This window comes from Phyllobates terribilis, unplaced genomic scaffold (assembly GCF_046119375.1).
Source record: "Phyllobates terribilis strain yellow unplaced genomic scaffold, ASM4611937v1 Scaffold_10__3_contigs__length_209671492, whole genome shotgun sequence".
Classification (NCBI taxonomy): Eukaryota; Metazoa; Chordata; class Amphibia; order Anura; family Dendrobatidae; genus Phyllobates; species Phyllobates terribilis.
Window position 1 is genome coordinate 73246255 of NW_027362770.1, and position 12526 is coordinate 73258780.

Consider the following 12526-nt stretch of genomic DNA (forward strand, 5'->3'; position numbering starts at 1 on the left):
GGAGCTCAGCCAGGAGGGCTGACTGGGAGCTGTGGCTCCGGCTGGGCCCAGCTCCAGGGCCAAGCATGAAGAAAGAGGAGGAAGAAGGACCCAGAGAGGCAGAGCCAGAGGGAACCCTAAGATCCCAGAATCAGACCAAAAAGGGTGAAGGGTTGGCAGAAAAGGGCACCGGATCCCAAGCTGGCGGAGGCAAAAGTAACCCTTAGCCAGGAACCGGAGGTCGTGGGCAAGCTTTGCCACGACCCTCACCACATCCACCAGGAAGGTACACCAAGAGTAGGGTCAGGAAAGCCAGAGAAGGTTTTGCCATCAGAAGGCCCAAGGGAACCGGACAAAGGTGGATCCCTGGTGGGGACGGCCAGCAGAAAGAGAGAGAGAGAGAGGGGAGCTCAGGACCACGCTCCGGAACTGCCTGGGGGTTAGCCGAGCCCCGCACCTGGTGGACGCAGCACGGCTCGGGTGGTCACTCAAGGCCAGAGTGACTAAAGCAACATCAGTGAGTAAAAACCCTGAAACTGCATCCCACGTCTCTGTGCCTCCTTACCGCACCATCACAGCCTCCATCATCTACTCCTGCTGCCCTGAGGCCATACCCCTCCCGTTGGGGGTTATACCATCCCTGCTGCACCCATACCACCGGCCTCAGCGGACTGTTTTGCAGCGGCGGCCTTGTGACCGCAAATCAACGGGTGGCGTAGTCGACACACATTCTAACATCTACTGCTAATAGACTCGCCGCTTAGTTTGACTCCCTGGGCACGGACCGGGTCACCGCCACGAGACTACTACCCCCATCTGATCCGGCTCCGGGTAAGCCCCCGTGCGCGCTATGCCGCACGACACAGAAGGCCCAGGGGTGCGTCAGATGTATTGTGAGTTGTACATCCTCGTACATGTACTACCTAAGCCATGTAAGTAGAGATGAGCAAAATAGCTTCACAAAACCCTGGTCCATCAGCCATGTTGATAGTTTATGGCCTCTGGACCAGAGCCCTGCAAATCCCCTCCTACCTGCAGTCATCACCGACACTTCTTCCAATTAGAAGACCTGACGCAACATCATGCGTGTGTCATACAACAAAGATGATGTTGCACTGGGCCTATTAATCAAAAGAGGTGCTGAGAATATCAGGTAGGAGGAGGATCGCAGGGGTCTTGTTCAGCTGCCACAGATGACTGATTTAGCCACTGAACCAGGGTCCTGTGAATATTTTTGCTTGTCTTTGTATCTGATAGGTAATTGAGACATTTGTATAAAATAATATGTCACTATTCTTCTGAACTGTTAGGCTTTGTGCACACGGTCAGCGCTTTGAACACAGCATACTTCAAGCTGCGTCCAAAGCGCTGCATGCAAGTGAATCCGCATGTGTTCATTGATCCATGCGGATTCACCGTAAACAATACATTGCACTGATCTAATTTCTCTTGCGGGCACTAGCGACTCCGCAAGAGAAATTTACATGCTGCAATCTGGAAAAACGCGCCACATCCGTGTCCGCGGGTGACCGCAGGTGGACGGGGACGCATAGTGGGCAAGGGATTTCTTAATATCCCATCCACTTTGCTTGTAATGTAGAACGCTTCAGTTTGCATGCAGCGCAAGCGCACTGCGTCCAATCCGTGTGCACATAAACTAACCGTGTGCACATAAACTAAGGAAATAAGACATCATAAGACTGTACTCTATGTCTTTAATCACTCTGGTATATTCACAAAGTGAAAAAAATGGCATAGAAGCAAACCGGATTCTGATAGACATATTGGCATAGTGGGGTGGTCCAGCACCTAAAATGTTTTTTCTACATATCCATCCTTCCACCCTAACCACTTTTGTAATTTGCTCTATTATACAATACCCTATACTTTTTTTTATCAAGATAATCCCTAAATTTGTTTTTTTTACTGTACTTCCCATGACGTTTCGTTTGAGAGGAGTCTCAACTTTGTTTCTTGCATTGTCACCACCTCTGAAGACGTCCTGCATCCTGGGTGATGGATGCTCTGGAAGTTGTAAGTTCACTGCTGTTACTCTGATTCTATCTCCACCGCAGATTCTAACAGAAGGAAGACATCATTAGAGGGTAAATATAGAAGCAGTAAGTGACTAGAGCGCCACCTCTTAGCTTCTAGCACCACTCTCTAACGTGCCCTCAGCTCCCCTATACAAAGCATGATGGGCCCACAGCTCTCCTATGCACAGTATGATGCTCCCACGGCCCCCCTATATACACATTATAATGCTCCCCACTCTATGATGAAACCACAGTATTCTACACACAGTATGATGGGCCTACAGTAGTCCCCATATTGTTGGAATGCACCTTCAGTTGCCCCAACACTGTCCAATGGCCACTGCACTGTGTAATGGCTCCCACAGTAGACCCCATATTGAGTGATAGACCCACACTGTGTAATAGCTCCTACACTGTATGACAGTCTTCACAGTAAGCCTCATGCTCTATGATTTCCCCCACAGTAGTTCCCACACTGAATGATGACACTCACATTGTATGATGCCTCCATAGTTATCCCTACCCTGTATGATGCCTCCACAATAGTCCCCATACTGTATGATGGCCCCCACAGTAGAGCCCACATTTATAATACCCCCCACATTGGATTGTGGCCTACAAAGTAATCCCCACACTGTATAATGGCCCGAACCACTGTACAATGGACCCACAGCAATCCAGCCAATGTATGAAGGCCCCCACTCTGTGTGATGACCCACATGTTGCATTATTTCTCCTACGCTGTATGATGGCCCTTACGTTAGCCTCCACACTAACCCCTCACTGTATTATGGCCCACACAGTAGCACTCACACTGTATGATAGCCCCCACAGTAGCCCACACATTGTATGATGGCCCCCATGCAGTGTGATGGCCTGCACAGTCTCCCTCTAAGTTATATTAAACAAAAAAAATCATATACTTACCTAACCCCAGCGAGTCCACTGGCAACCAGCGGTAAAGCGCGGGTGGACTGATGCGGTGAGGTCATCATTCTGGGGTATGTACAAAATGTCAATGATGTGTGACATGCAGAAGTAGTGCTGTTGCTTCAAAAGCATCCAGCAACTATAAGAGTTAACACAGTCACAAGAGACAGGAAATGTTGTGCTTCAGAAGCATCCAGCAACTAGAGGGGTTAATACAGTCACAGAAGGGATTGTGGGGCAGTTGTTTACTGTCTGGCTGGAGCCGAAGAGAAAGGTGGTGTGTTATCTGTATCTGACAAAAAGCAACGGAACAGGATTCAGATCAGGAGAGAAACTAAACACAGGTCAGATAAACTCCCTGAACTAAAAGTGCAGAGTATTATCGGGCAGGAAGATAAGGACTGGAAGGAATTGTGTCACAGGGATTATCTCCCTCATCAAACCCTCCCCCCTCCATCTCCATGCAGGATAAAAAAGGCTGTGTACTAGTGAGTCCTTGTGAAGGAAAAGCCTGCTGTTTATGCATAGAAGTGTGCTGCCAAGAGATCTAATCTGTGCTGAATTGTGCTACTGAAGAGACTGCCGTTACTGTGCCTGATTTATGAGACTGTACTGTAATGAAGATTGTTGTTGTAATATCCCTGAATTGCACTGGCCGTGCTTCAGATTAAATTCCACTGTTAAACTGTTGAAAAAGACTCTTGTCAGATGTGTCTGGTCAGTAACTGAATCTATAATGTGCCTGAGAAAAGCTGCCACCTATGGTCACCCTGAGTAATGGTTCCCCTAGAATTCCAACAAATTCATGAAACCCATCTCGCCCTATCTGAACCTAGCGGTGTGCGTGTAACATTGGTGGCCCGTACAGGGAGTCCTGAGCGGGAATTAGCTTGTAGAGGGAGAAGAGGAAAAGTGTCTGGAAAAACACAGCAGCACAGCACCTCAATTCAACTCTGCTACACCAGTTAAAGGGGACCAGCCCTAAAGAAAACTCACTAGCAGCAATGGATGTGGAAATACAAATGGACAGAATTAGTGAGCTGTTTCTTCAGTTAACCTGTGAAGAATTGAGAACAGTAGCAGAACATATAAAGATGTCAGAAGAACAGATTTCTAAAGCACACAACCGCAGGCAACTGATAGCTGCCATTAATGCAAAAATGGATGAGCTGGGGGAGAAAGAAGCTGAAGACATCATGGGGACATTCCTCCAGGAGCTAACACAGTTTCTAACCAGGTTGAAGTTGGAGGATGGAGCGGCGGCACCAATTACCAAAAGCGGGAATCTCCGTCCGCAGACTGAACTTCAGGAATTGAATGAACAACTCAAAGCCCTAACAACAGCCCTGCAGGAATCGACCAAAACCTCTGAACGGGTGACAGACTCAGACAGAACCTTTATCCTGCTTGGGTTATATAAATTAGGGAGACAGTCCTCTCTAACATCACAAATCACCATAAGGAAAGAATTCAAGATCCTGGGACAGATTGGAGAGTGTGAACAGAAAGAGAAACTGTCTTATATGAACTTGTTGCACCAGATCGATGCAGGCTTACAGAAAGGCAACCAGCCAGATAAGATCGTTGAGGGGGTGGTGAAAATGATCAACCCAGGATTGAACCTCCGTAGTATGCTAGAAATGAAGAGTTAATTGACTTTGCAACAGCTGAAGATGATTTTAAAAGAGCACTATAAAAAGAGAGTACTTCAGAATTGTTCCACCGACTCATTAACTTCTCACAGAAAAATAATGAATCACCCCAAAGGTTCTTGTTCAGAGCAATTGAACTGAAGGATAGACTGTTGTTTGCATCCAGAGATGTAGAAGCGGAGGAGAGGTTTGATGCAGGACAAGTCCAGAAGAAGTTTTTGAGATCATTGGGAACGGGGTTAATCAGCAAAGACATCAAGTTGCAGCTGAAACAGTACCTAGAAGATCCTGGCATTCTGGATGAAGTCCTAATTGAAAAAATGAATGAGGCAGCTAGTTTGGAGTCAGAGAGCGAGCAGAAGTTAAAGAAAGGCTCTGCTCCTAAAATCACCAAAATGAGTCAGCTGAAGTTGGAGACCCCTGGTGGCCAGTCCCAAGATAATCATGGAGACCCTCCAGTGCCACCTCCGAGAGGGAACCTTAAAGCACCAACAAAAGAGAGGACCGCCAGCACTGACTGGGAGGAAGTAATGGGAGAACTGCGAGACGAATTGATTGAGGTGAAAAAGTTGATTCGTTCCAGGCCAGAACCTGTATCCCTCAGACCCAGGACTGAGTTCCAAAACAGAAGATACCCAGCTTATGAAGCGTGCCGTTCATCAAATCAGAGTACGATATGTGTCCACTGTCTAAGATGTGGTGAGGAAGGACATTATGCCAAGGAATGCCAATGGTCACGGTCATTTGGGGTTAAAAGACAGGAGGTTGTCAGTCCGGGGCGACTGGTAACCATGACACGGAGGAGGCCCCAGAAGCAAATCCAAATCTCACCAAACCCCAGAACGGCACATGAGATAAAACGGCTGCATCAGTACTATCACCAAGTGTGTTCCTGTCTACAACAGCTGCAAGAGAGACAGGGGCATCAGTTACTTAATGCCCAGTGCAGAGATCAAATGATGTACTCCTGGGAGGAGGAGGATTCCTCGATCAGTAAAGATAGCCTCATCAGCCTAATTGGTGAAAGATGCTTTATACAGTGCCAGCTAGATGGACTCTTGGTAAAAGCACTGTGGGACACAGGAGTCCAAGTGAGCCTTTTAAATGAAGACCCGAGAAGGCGCTACCTGCCACATACCTGCCTTCGGTCGCTAAAAGAACTCTTAGGACCAGTGTAACTCCACGGCAAAGCCGTCAAACAGACCGAAATCCCTTTCATAGGCTGGGTGAAAGTGACTTTCCAGCTAAGAGCCTCGAAGAACAGCAACACCATTGAGCTTTTGGTTCCTTTTCTCATGACCAGTGATCAGAACGTGGCAGAGGATCCTATCCTTGATTATAATGTAATCAGAGAGGTCATCACGAAACACAAGTCAGGGACGCTGGTGGTGGATGCATTTGCCACATCGCTTGCCATACCCAATGCCGTGGCGGAAAATGTGATTCATAGAGTAAAGAAAGCACAGAATACAATGGACCTAAAAGAAGTCAAGGTAGTCTGGTGCCCAACCATCATCCCTGCAAACCAAATGGTGGTGGTGAGGTGTGGAGTCTGGGTAGAACCAGGAAGAAAAGTCCAGAAAAGACTGTTCGTGTCTAAAGACTCTTCAGAACTTCCGGAGGCATAGTTCTGGTGCCCAACCATCATCCCTGCAAACCAAATGGTGGTGGTGAGGTGTGGAGTCTGGGTAGAACCAGGAAGAAAAGTCCAGAAAAGACTGTTCGTGTCTAAAGACTCTTCAGAACTTCCGGAGGCATAGTTCAAGGTAAGACTGTGCTTACGATTCCTATTGGTCGGTTTGCTCGAGTGACAGTACCGGTGATGAATACTACGAAAAACGAAATTAGACTGAATCCAAAGACTGTGTTAGGTCACATTGAAACCATTAAAATGGTATATCCTTCCAGTGTGAGACCCGCCCAGGGGTCTACCGTGAATTCAGTCTCCCCACCAAGGAACAGGAGTTGCCCAGGGGAGGAAATTGCACGTCCTACCTCAGAGTCATGGGATCCCCCAGTACTCCTGGAACACTTGTGTGCTGAAGATATAGCGATAGCAAAACAGATGCTGAAAGAAGAGTGTCATGCATTCCCTAAAGATGACTCTGCTATAGGCTGTGTCCCATCGTTGCAGTTGAAAATCAATTTGAAAGACACAACTCCAGTAACCAGAAGTTATATGTCTGTGCCGAAACCATTACACCGTGAAGTGAGAGAGTATTTACACAACCTAATCAACAGAGGTTGGGTCCCAAAGTTGAAGTCGTCTTATTCCTCTCCTATTGTTTGTGATAGGAAGAAGGACGGTATGTTGAGACTCTGCTGTGATTACCGGGAACTAAACCGAAAGTCAGTACCTGATCGGCACCCGATACCAAAGATTCAAGATATGCTGGATAGCCTATCAGGAGGTACCTGGTTCTCTGTTCTTGATCAGGGTAAAGCGTACCATAAAGGATTTGTTGAAGAGTCCAGTAGACCTTTGACAGAATTCATCACACCGTGGGGGTTATTCGAGTGGTCCACATACCATTTGGGCTTAGTTCAGCTCCAGCAGAATTCCAGAGGAGCATGGAGACATGTTTAGAAGTATTGAGGAATGATATCTGCCAGCTGTACTTGGATGACAATGTGGTACACAGCAAAACCTTCCGGAAGCATGTTGAACACGTGAGGACCGTATTACAGCGGTATCAACAACACGGAGTTAAGTTGACCCCAAAGAAGTATGAACTGTTCAAAAGGCAAGTCCGATTTCTAGGGAAAATTGTGTCCGGAGAAGGATATACCATGGACCCATCAGAAATCGCTCCGGTACTGGCCTTAATATACAAGCGGCCCTCTATTGTCGGGGAGTTGAGGCAGATATTAGGATTCCTCTCTTACTATTGTACTTGCGTTTGGAAGTTCTCCAGGATTGCCGCCCCACTATACCCCCTCTTGGGTATACCCACGGAGAAAAAGAAGAACGCGGGTATGACCGGGTTTAAAAGAAACAATGCCTTTTCGTCCCATCAGCCCATTCTCTGGACAGCAGATCACCAGGAGGTATTGGAAGAACAAGTAGATGACCTGGTAAAACCACCCATCTTTGGATATCTGGATTTCAGTTTACCATTTGTTCTTCATTGTGACGCTTCTCAAGTTGGACTGGGAGCTGCCCTGTATCAGCATCAAGATGGAAAATTGAGAGTCATTGGTTACTGTTCTAGAATGCTGACAGACACTGAGAAGAATTACCATCTACATTCCGGAAGATTGGAGTTCCTGGCATTGAAATGGGCTATCTGTGAACGATTTAGAGATTATCTGTACTGCAGCAAAGAGTTTGAGGTATACACTGACAACAACCCGTTGACCTATGTCCTCACTGCAGCCAAACTGAATGCAACGGATCAGAGATGGGTCGCTGAACTAGCTGACTTCAATTTCAGCATCAAGTACAGGCCAGGAAAGTACAATGCGGATGCTGACGGATTGCCGAGAATGCCACAAGAGCCTGAGGATTTCATGCAAGAATGCTCGGAGGAAGTCAGTCTGGAAGCAATTGAGAGCACTACCCAAGCAGTACAAGCTTATTAAGAGGAAGACACACCATTGTGGTGTCCGTTGACCGTGGAAACCACCATAAAAGCGAGAACAAGATCACCCCCTGTCCATTCAACAACTACCAAAAGGAAAAATCCATAGAGCTCAACGGGAAGATCAGATAATTGGTAGAATACTACTTTATGTGGACCAAAATCGGTTTCCAAGTAAACGGGAGAGACAATGAGTCACCAGCAGTATCTGTTTTAGTTAAAGAATGGACAAAGCTCTACCTCAGTGAAGACGGTATCCTGCATCGTAAAGGAGGACAAAACCGGCAGTTGGTACTACCCAGAGTATTCCGTAGGTTGGTCTTCAAAGAACTCCATGAAAACATGGGACACCTGGGAGTGGAAAGGACAACCAACTTGATCCGTGAACATTTCTTCTGGCGATACATGCAGAGAGATATTGAGAGGTACATGACCAGGGAGTGTGGGTGTCTGAAAGATAAACATCCCAACACATCAACCCGGGCACCTATGGGCAACATCCATATTACGTATCCATTTGAGATGGTCTCAATAGACTTTCTACATCTTGAGACGTGCAAGGGTGGTTACGAATACATATTGGTAGTGATGGACCATTTTACTCAATTTGCTCAAGCATATGCCACCACCAATAAAGCAGGTCAAACAGTGGCAGAAAAGATCTTTAATGATTTTACTTTTGAGGTTTGGGTTCCCTACGAGGTTACACCACGACCAAGGTAGAGAATTTGAGAATCAGCTCTTTGCCAAGCTAGGAAAGTACTGTAGAATTCAGAGATCCCACACAACACCCTATCACCCAAAGGATAATAGACAAGTGGAATATTTTAACCGGACATTATTGTCGATGTTGCGCACTGCTGACGAGAAGAAAGACTGGAAGAGTTCTCTGTCAAAAGTGGTACATGCCTATAACTATACAAAGAGCGATGCAACGGGTTACTCACCCTTCTTCCTATTGTATGAACGATCGCCAAGACTGCCAATCAACATCATGTTCGATACTCCGGTGTCAGAGACTTACAGAATTTATCTGAAGTATGTTCGGAAATGGAAGGAATGGATGGCAGAGGTATACATAGCGTCCAAAGTGGTTACGCAAGGACAGAGCAAGGGTAAGGAGTACTATGATCGAAAATGTTATGGAGCAGAATTGGCACCGGGAAGTCGGTTGCTAGTCAAGCACCTACTTGAGAAATTTGGCCCAGGAAAACTTCTTCATACTGGGAAGATAAGGTGTATGTAGTCGTAAGGAGGAAAGCCGATGACAGTCCAGTGTATGAAATCCGATTGGAAACGGGAGACAAGAAAACCAGAATAGTCCATCAGAATTTGCTACTACCCTGTGATTATCTCCCACCACAACAAGATTTCTCAGAAGTAGACCGACATCGTCCGAGATCGACTAAGGGACTACCACAGACTGAAGCTCCGGAGGTGGATAGCGACCTTGAAAGTTCCGATGGAGAAAAGCACATCGTTCTATTTCTTGGACCGGCAAGGAGAGGGATGTACCATCCACAGAAGAGTGAACTAAGTCCCGAGGCTCCAGAGTCTGTACCAAGGAGTAGAGATGAAGTCCAATTCAGATCTGATGATCAAACACCGGCCCCTGAAGAGACCAATCGATACTCAGGAGGAGTGGAATTACCAGATCGTGCTGAAACAGGTGACTCAGGAGAATTACAGGAACTTACAGAGGCAGCTCCAAGAGCATCTGAGGAAGCACAGGAAATGAATGTGGCGGAAGAAACTCCTGTGACCAAAGAACCCGTGGTCTCTGAGGAACAACCCACCAGGAGGATGTCGACTCGAGAATTGAGGAGGCTCGTTATTCTGATGTATGAGACACTTGGTGAAACGAGTCAAGTGCCGAGGACTGTCGACTGGAAACAGGTATCTCTTTTTGTGGACCAGGTAAGCCCACTTGGATGGTATTCACTGCCGAGAGGCAGTATGGAAGATGTTGCCTGGTGGAAAGACTTGTTTTCATGCTTTGATTTTCCTTAAAAGACTTTGTAGAAACAAAGAACTGTTAAGGCCTAGTGAGAGAGCGAACTGGTTTCTTACAGAAATACTACAAGAAAAAGGTCATAGAATAGGTTGTTATCAATGTTTATAAATGCTATGCCAATTTGACAATGCCCTTTTGTATATAAAGTTACTCAACTTTCACCACTGTTTCAGATTTGGTCAGATTGACCAATTAAGGCGAATGTTGAGGATGACATTCAAAAAGGAGGGAAGAGTGTGACATGCAGAAGTGGTGCTGTTGCTTCAAAAGCATCCAGCAACTATAAGAGTTAACAGTCATAAGAGACAGGAAGTGTTGTGCTTCAGAAGCATCCAGCAACTAGAGGGGTTAACACAGTCACAGGAGGGATTGTGGGGCAGTTGTTTACTGTCTGGCTGGAGCCAAAGAGAAAGGTGGTGTGTTATCTGTGTCTGACAAAAGACAACTGAACAGGATTCAGATCAGGAGAACTAAAAGTGCAGAGTATTATCGGGCAGGAAGATAAGGACTGGAAGGAATTATGTCACAGGGATTATCTCCCTCATCAAACCCTCCCCCCTCCATCTCCATGCAGGATAAAGAAGGCCGTGTACTAGTGAGTCCTTCTGAAGGAAAAGCCTGGTGTTTATGCATAGAAGTGTACCAAGAGATCTAATCTGCTCTGAATTATGCTACTGAAGAGACTGACGTTACTATGCCTGCTTTATGAGACTGTACTGTAATGAAGATTGTTGCTGTAATATCCCTGAATTGCATTGCCCGTGCTTCATATTAAATTCCACTGTTAAACTGTTGAAAAGGACTCTTGTCAGATGTGTCTGGTCAGTAACTGAATCTATTGTGTGCCTGAGAAAAGCTGCAGCTTATGGTCACCCTGAGTAATGGTTCCTCCAGGATTTCAACGAATTCATGAAACACGTCTCGCCTTATCTAAACCTAGCGGCGTGTGTGTAACAGATGTCATTACATCGCTCTTCTTGGGGCTGACTGACAGCTGGCTCAGCATTAGAGCTCATCATTAGAGCTGGCTGTCAGTCAGTGTCTGTGGTGCATTTAAAGCCACCACTCTCTGTACGCAAATCAATGACTTAACCCATGCTGGTGCCACCTCTATGACTGGACTGACTGACAGCTGGCTCAGCATTAGAGCTCATCATTAGAGCTGGCTGTCAGTCAGTGCCTGTGGTGCATTTAAAGCCATCACTCTCTATACGCAAATCAGTGACTTAACCCATGCTGGTGCCACCTCTATGACTGGAAGCTGAATGCTGCCTGAGAGAATAAAATTTGTCTGCTCCCGGCCGCGGGGCTCTCAGTGCTGGTACCGCACAGTGTCAGAATGCTATTAACCTGCAGATTAATGCCATATCTGCAGTTTAAAAGCGTTATTTTACTTGACAGGTTCCATTTAAACAGCTCATTTTCTGGCAACACATTCCCTTTAACAGGATGCAGCATACTTTTTTCATTTTTGTCGCACAACATCTATTTTTAATCTAGATTGCTTTGAATGGTCTAAGTAATAAAGTTTTCGTAAAACCCTGTAAATTATGGTAGTTGCATTACTTCAGGAATAAATATTATGTGTTTTTGTCTAAAGATGTCAAATTTTTATATTTTATTTTATATCTCAGATGACATCTATAATAAGGAATAGCTCAATTATTCCGAAACCAAGAGGAAACCGAGCTGCTAAAGTCACCTATTTTTTTATTCTTGTATGTACTCTGTTACTCCACCTACTTGGAATAGTAAATTGCACAAGGAGTCAGATTGCCTTTGCCATTGCTGTTAATTGTTTAATTTCACAAGGTTGGCACTGCATGGTCGAATTATTTGAATTTTATGAAGAAATTGCTCATGTTCACACCAGGTAATTATAGAAAAAAATTAGATTTTAGTAAATAGTATAGCTAAAGCAGTATATTTCTGTTAAACGTAACCTCATATTACACAGGAAAAATATATCTTTGTACCGTGTTAGCCAGTGGATGAATAATATTTAGATTTGAGAGTCCTTAGTGGTTGATACCTTTTAATGGCTAACTGAAAAGATGGTAGCAGGCTTTCGAGACTACTCAGGCCTCTTCATCAGAGCAGGATGTGACTCTTCAGATTTTCTGTTATACTAGCCTGATGAAAAGACCTGAGTAGTCTCGAAAGTTTGCTATTTGTTACCATCTTTTCAGTTAGCCATTAAAAGGTATCAACCAATGAGGTCTCTCAAATTTTAATATTTCTCATATTGTATAAACTGTCTTGTTATACTCCATTCATATCTGCATTGTGATGCACTTTATCAGATCCATCACTGATGGATCCCAATGGCACTCA

General features: G+C 45.5%; 1 protein-coding gene across 1 annotated transcript in view; it reads left to right on the forward strand.

The window, feature by feature from the left end:
* Nucleotides 1-12526, forward strand: part of STING1 (stimulator of interferon response cGAMP interactor 1) — a 104953-nt gene that overhangs the window by 7297 nt on the left and 85130 nt on the right. Inside the window, exon 2 of the mRNA XM_073649597.1 lies at nt 11827-12065. Within this exon, the coding sequence (XP_073505698.1) occupies nt 11827-12065 (239 nt within the window). The remainder of the gene's footprint in view (nt 1-11826; nt 12066-12526) is intronic.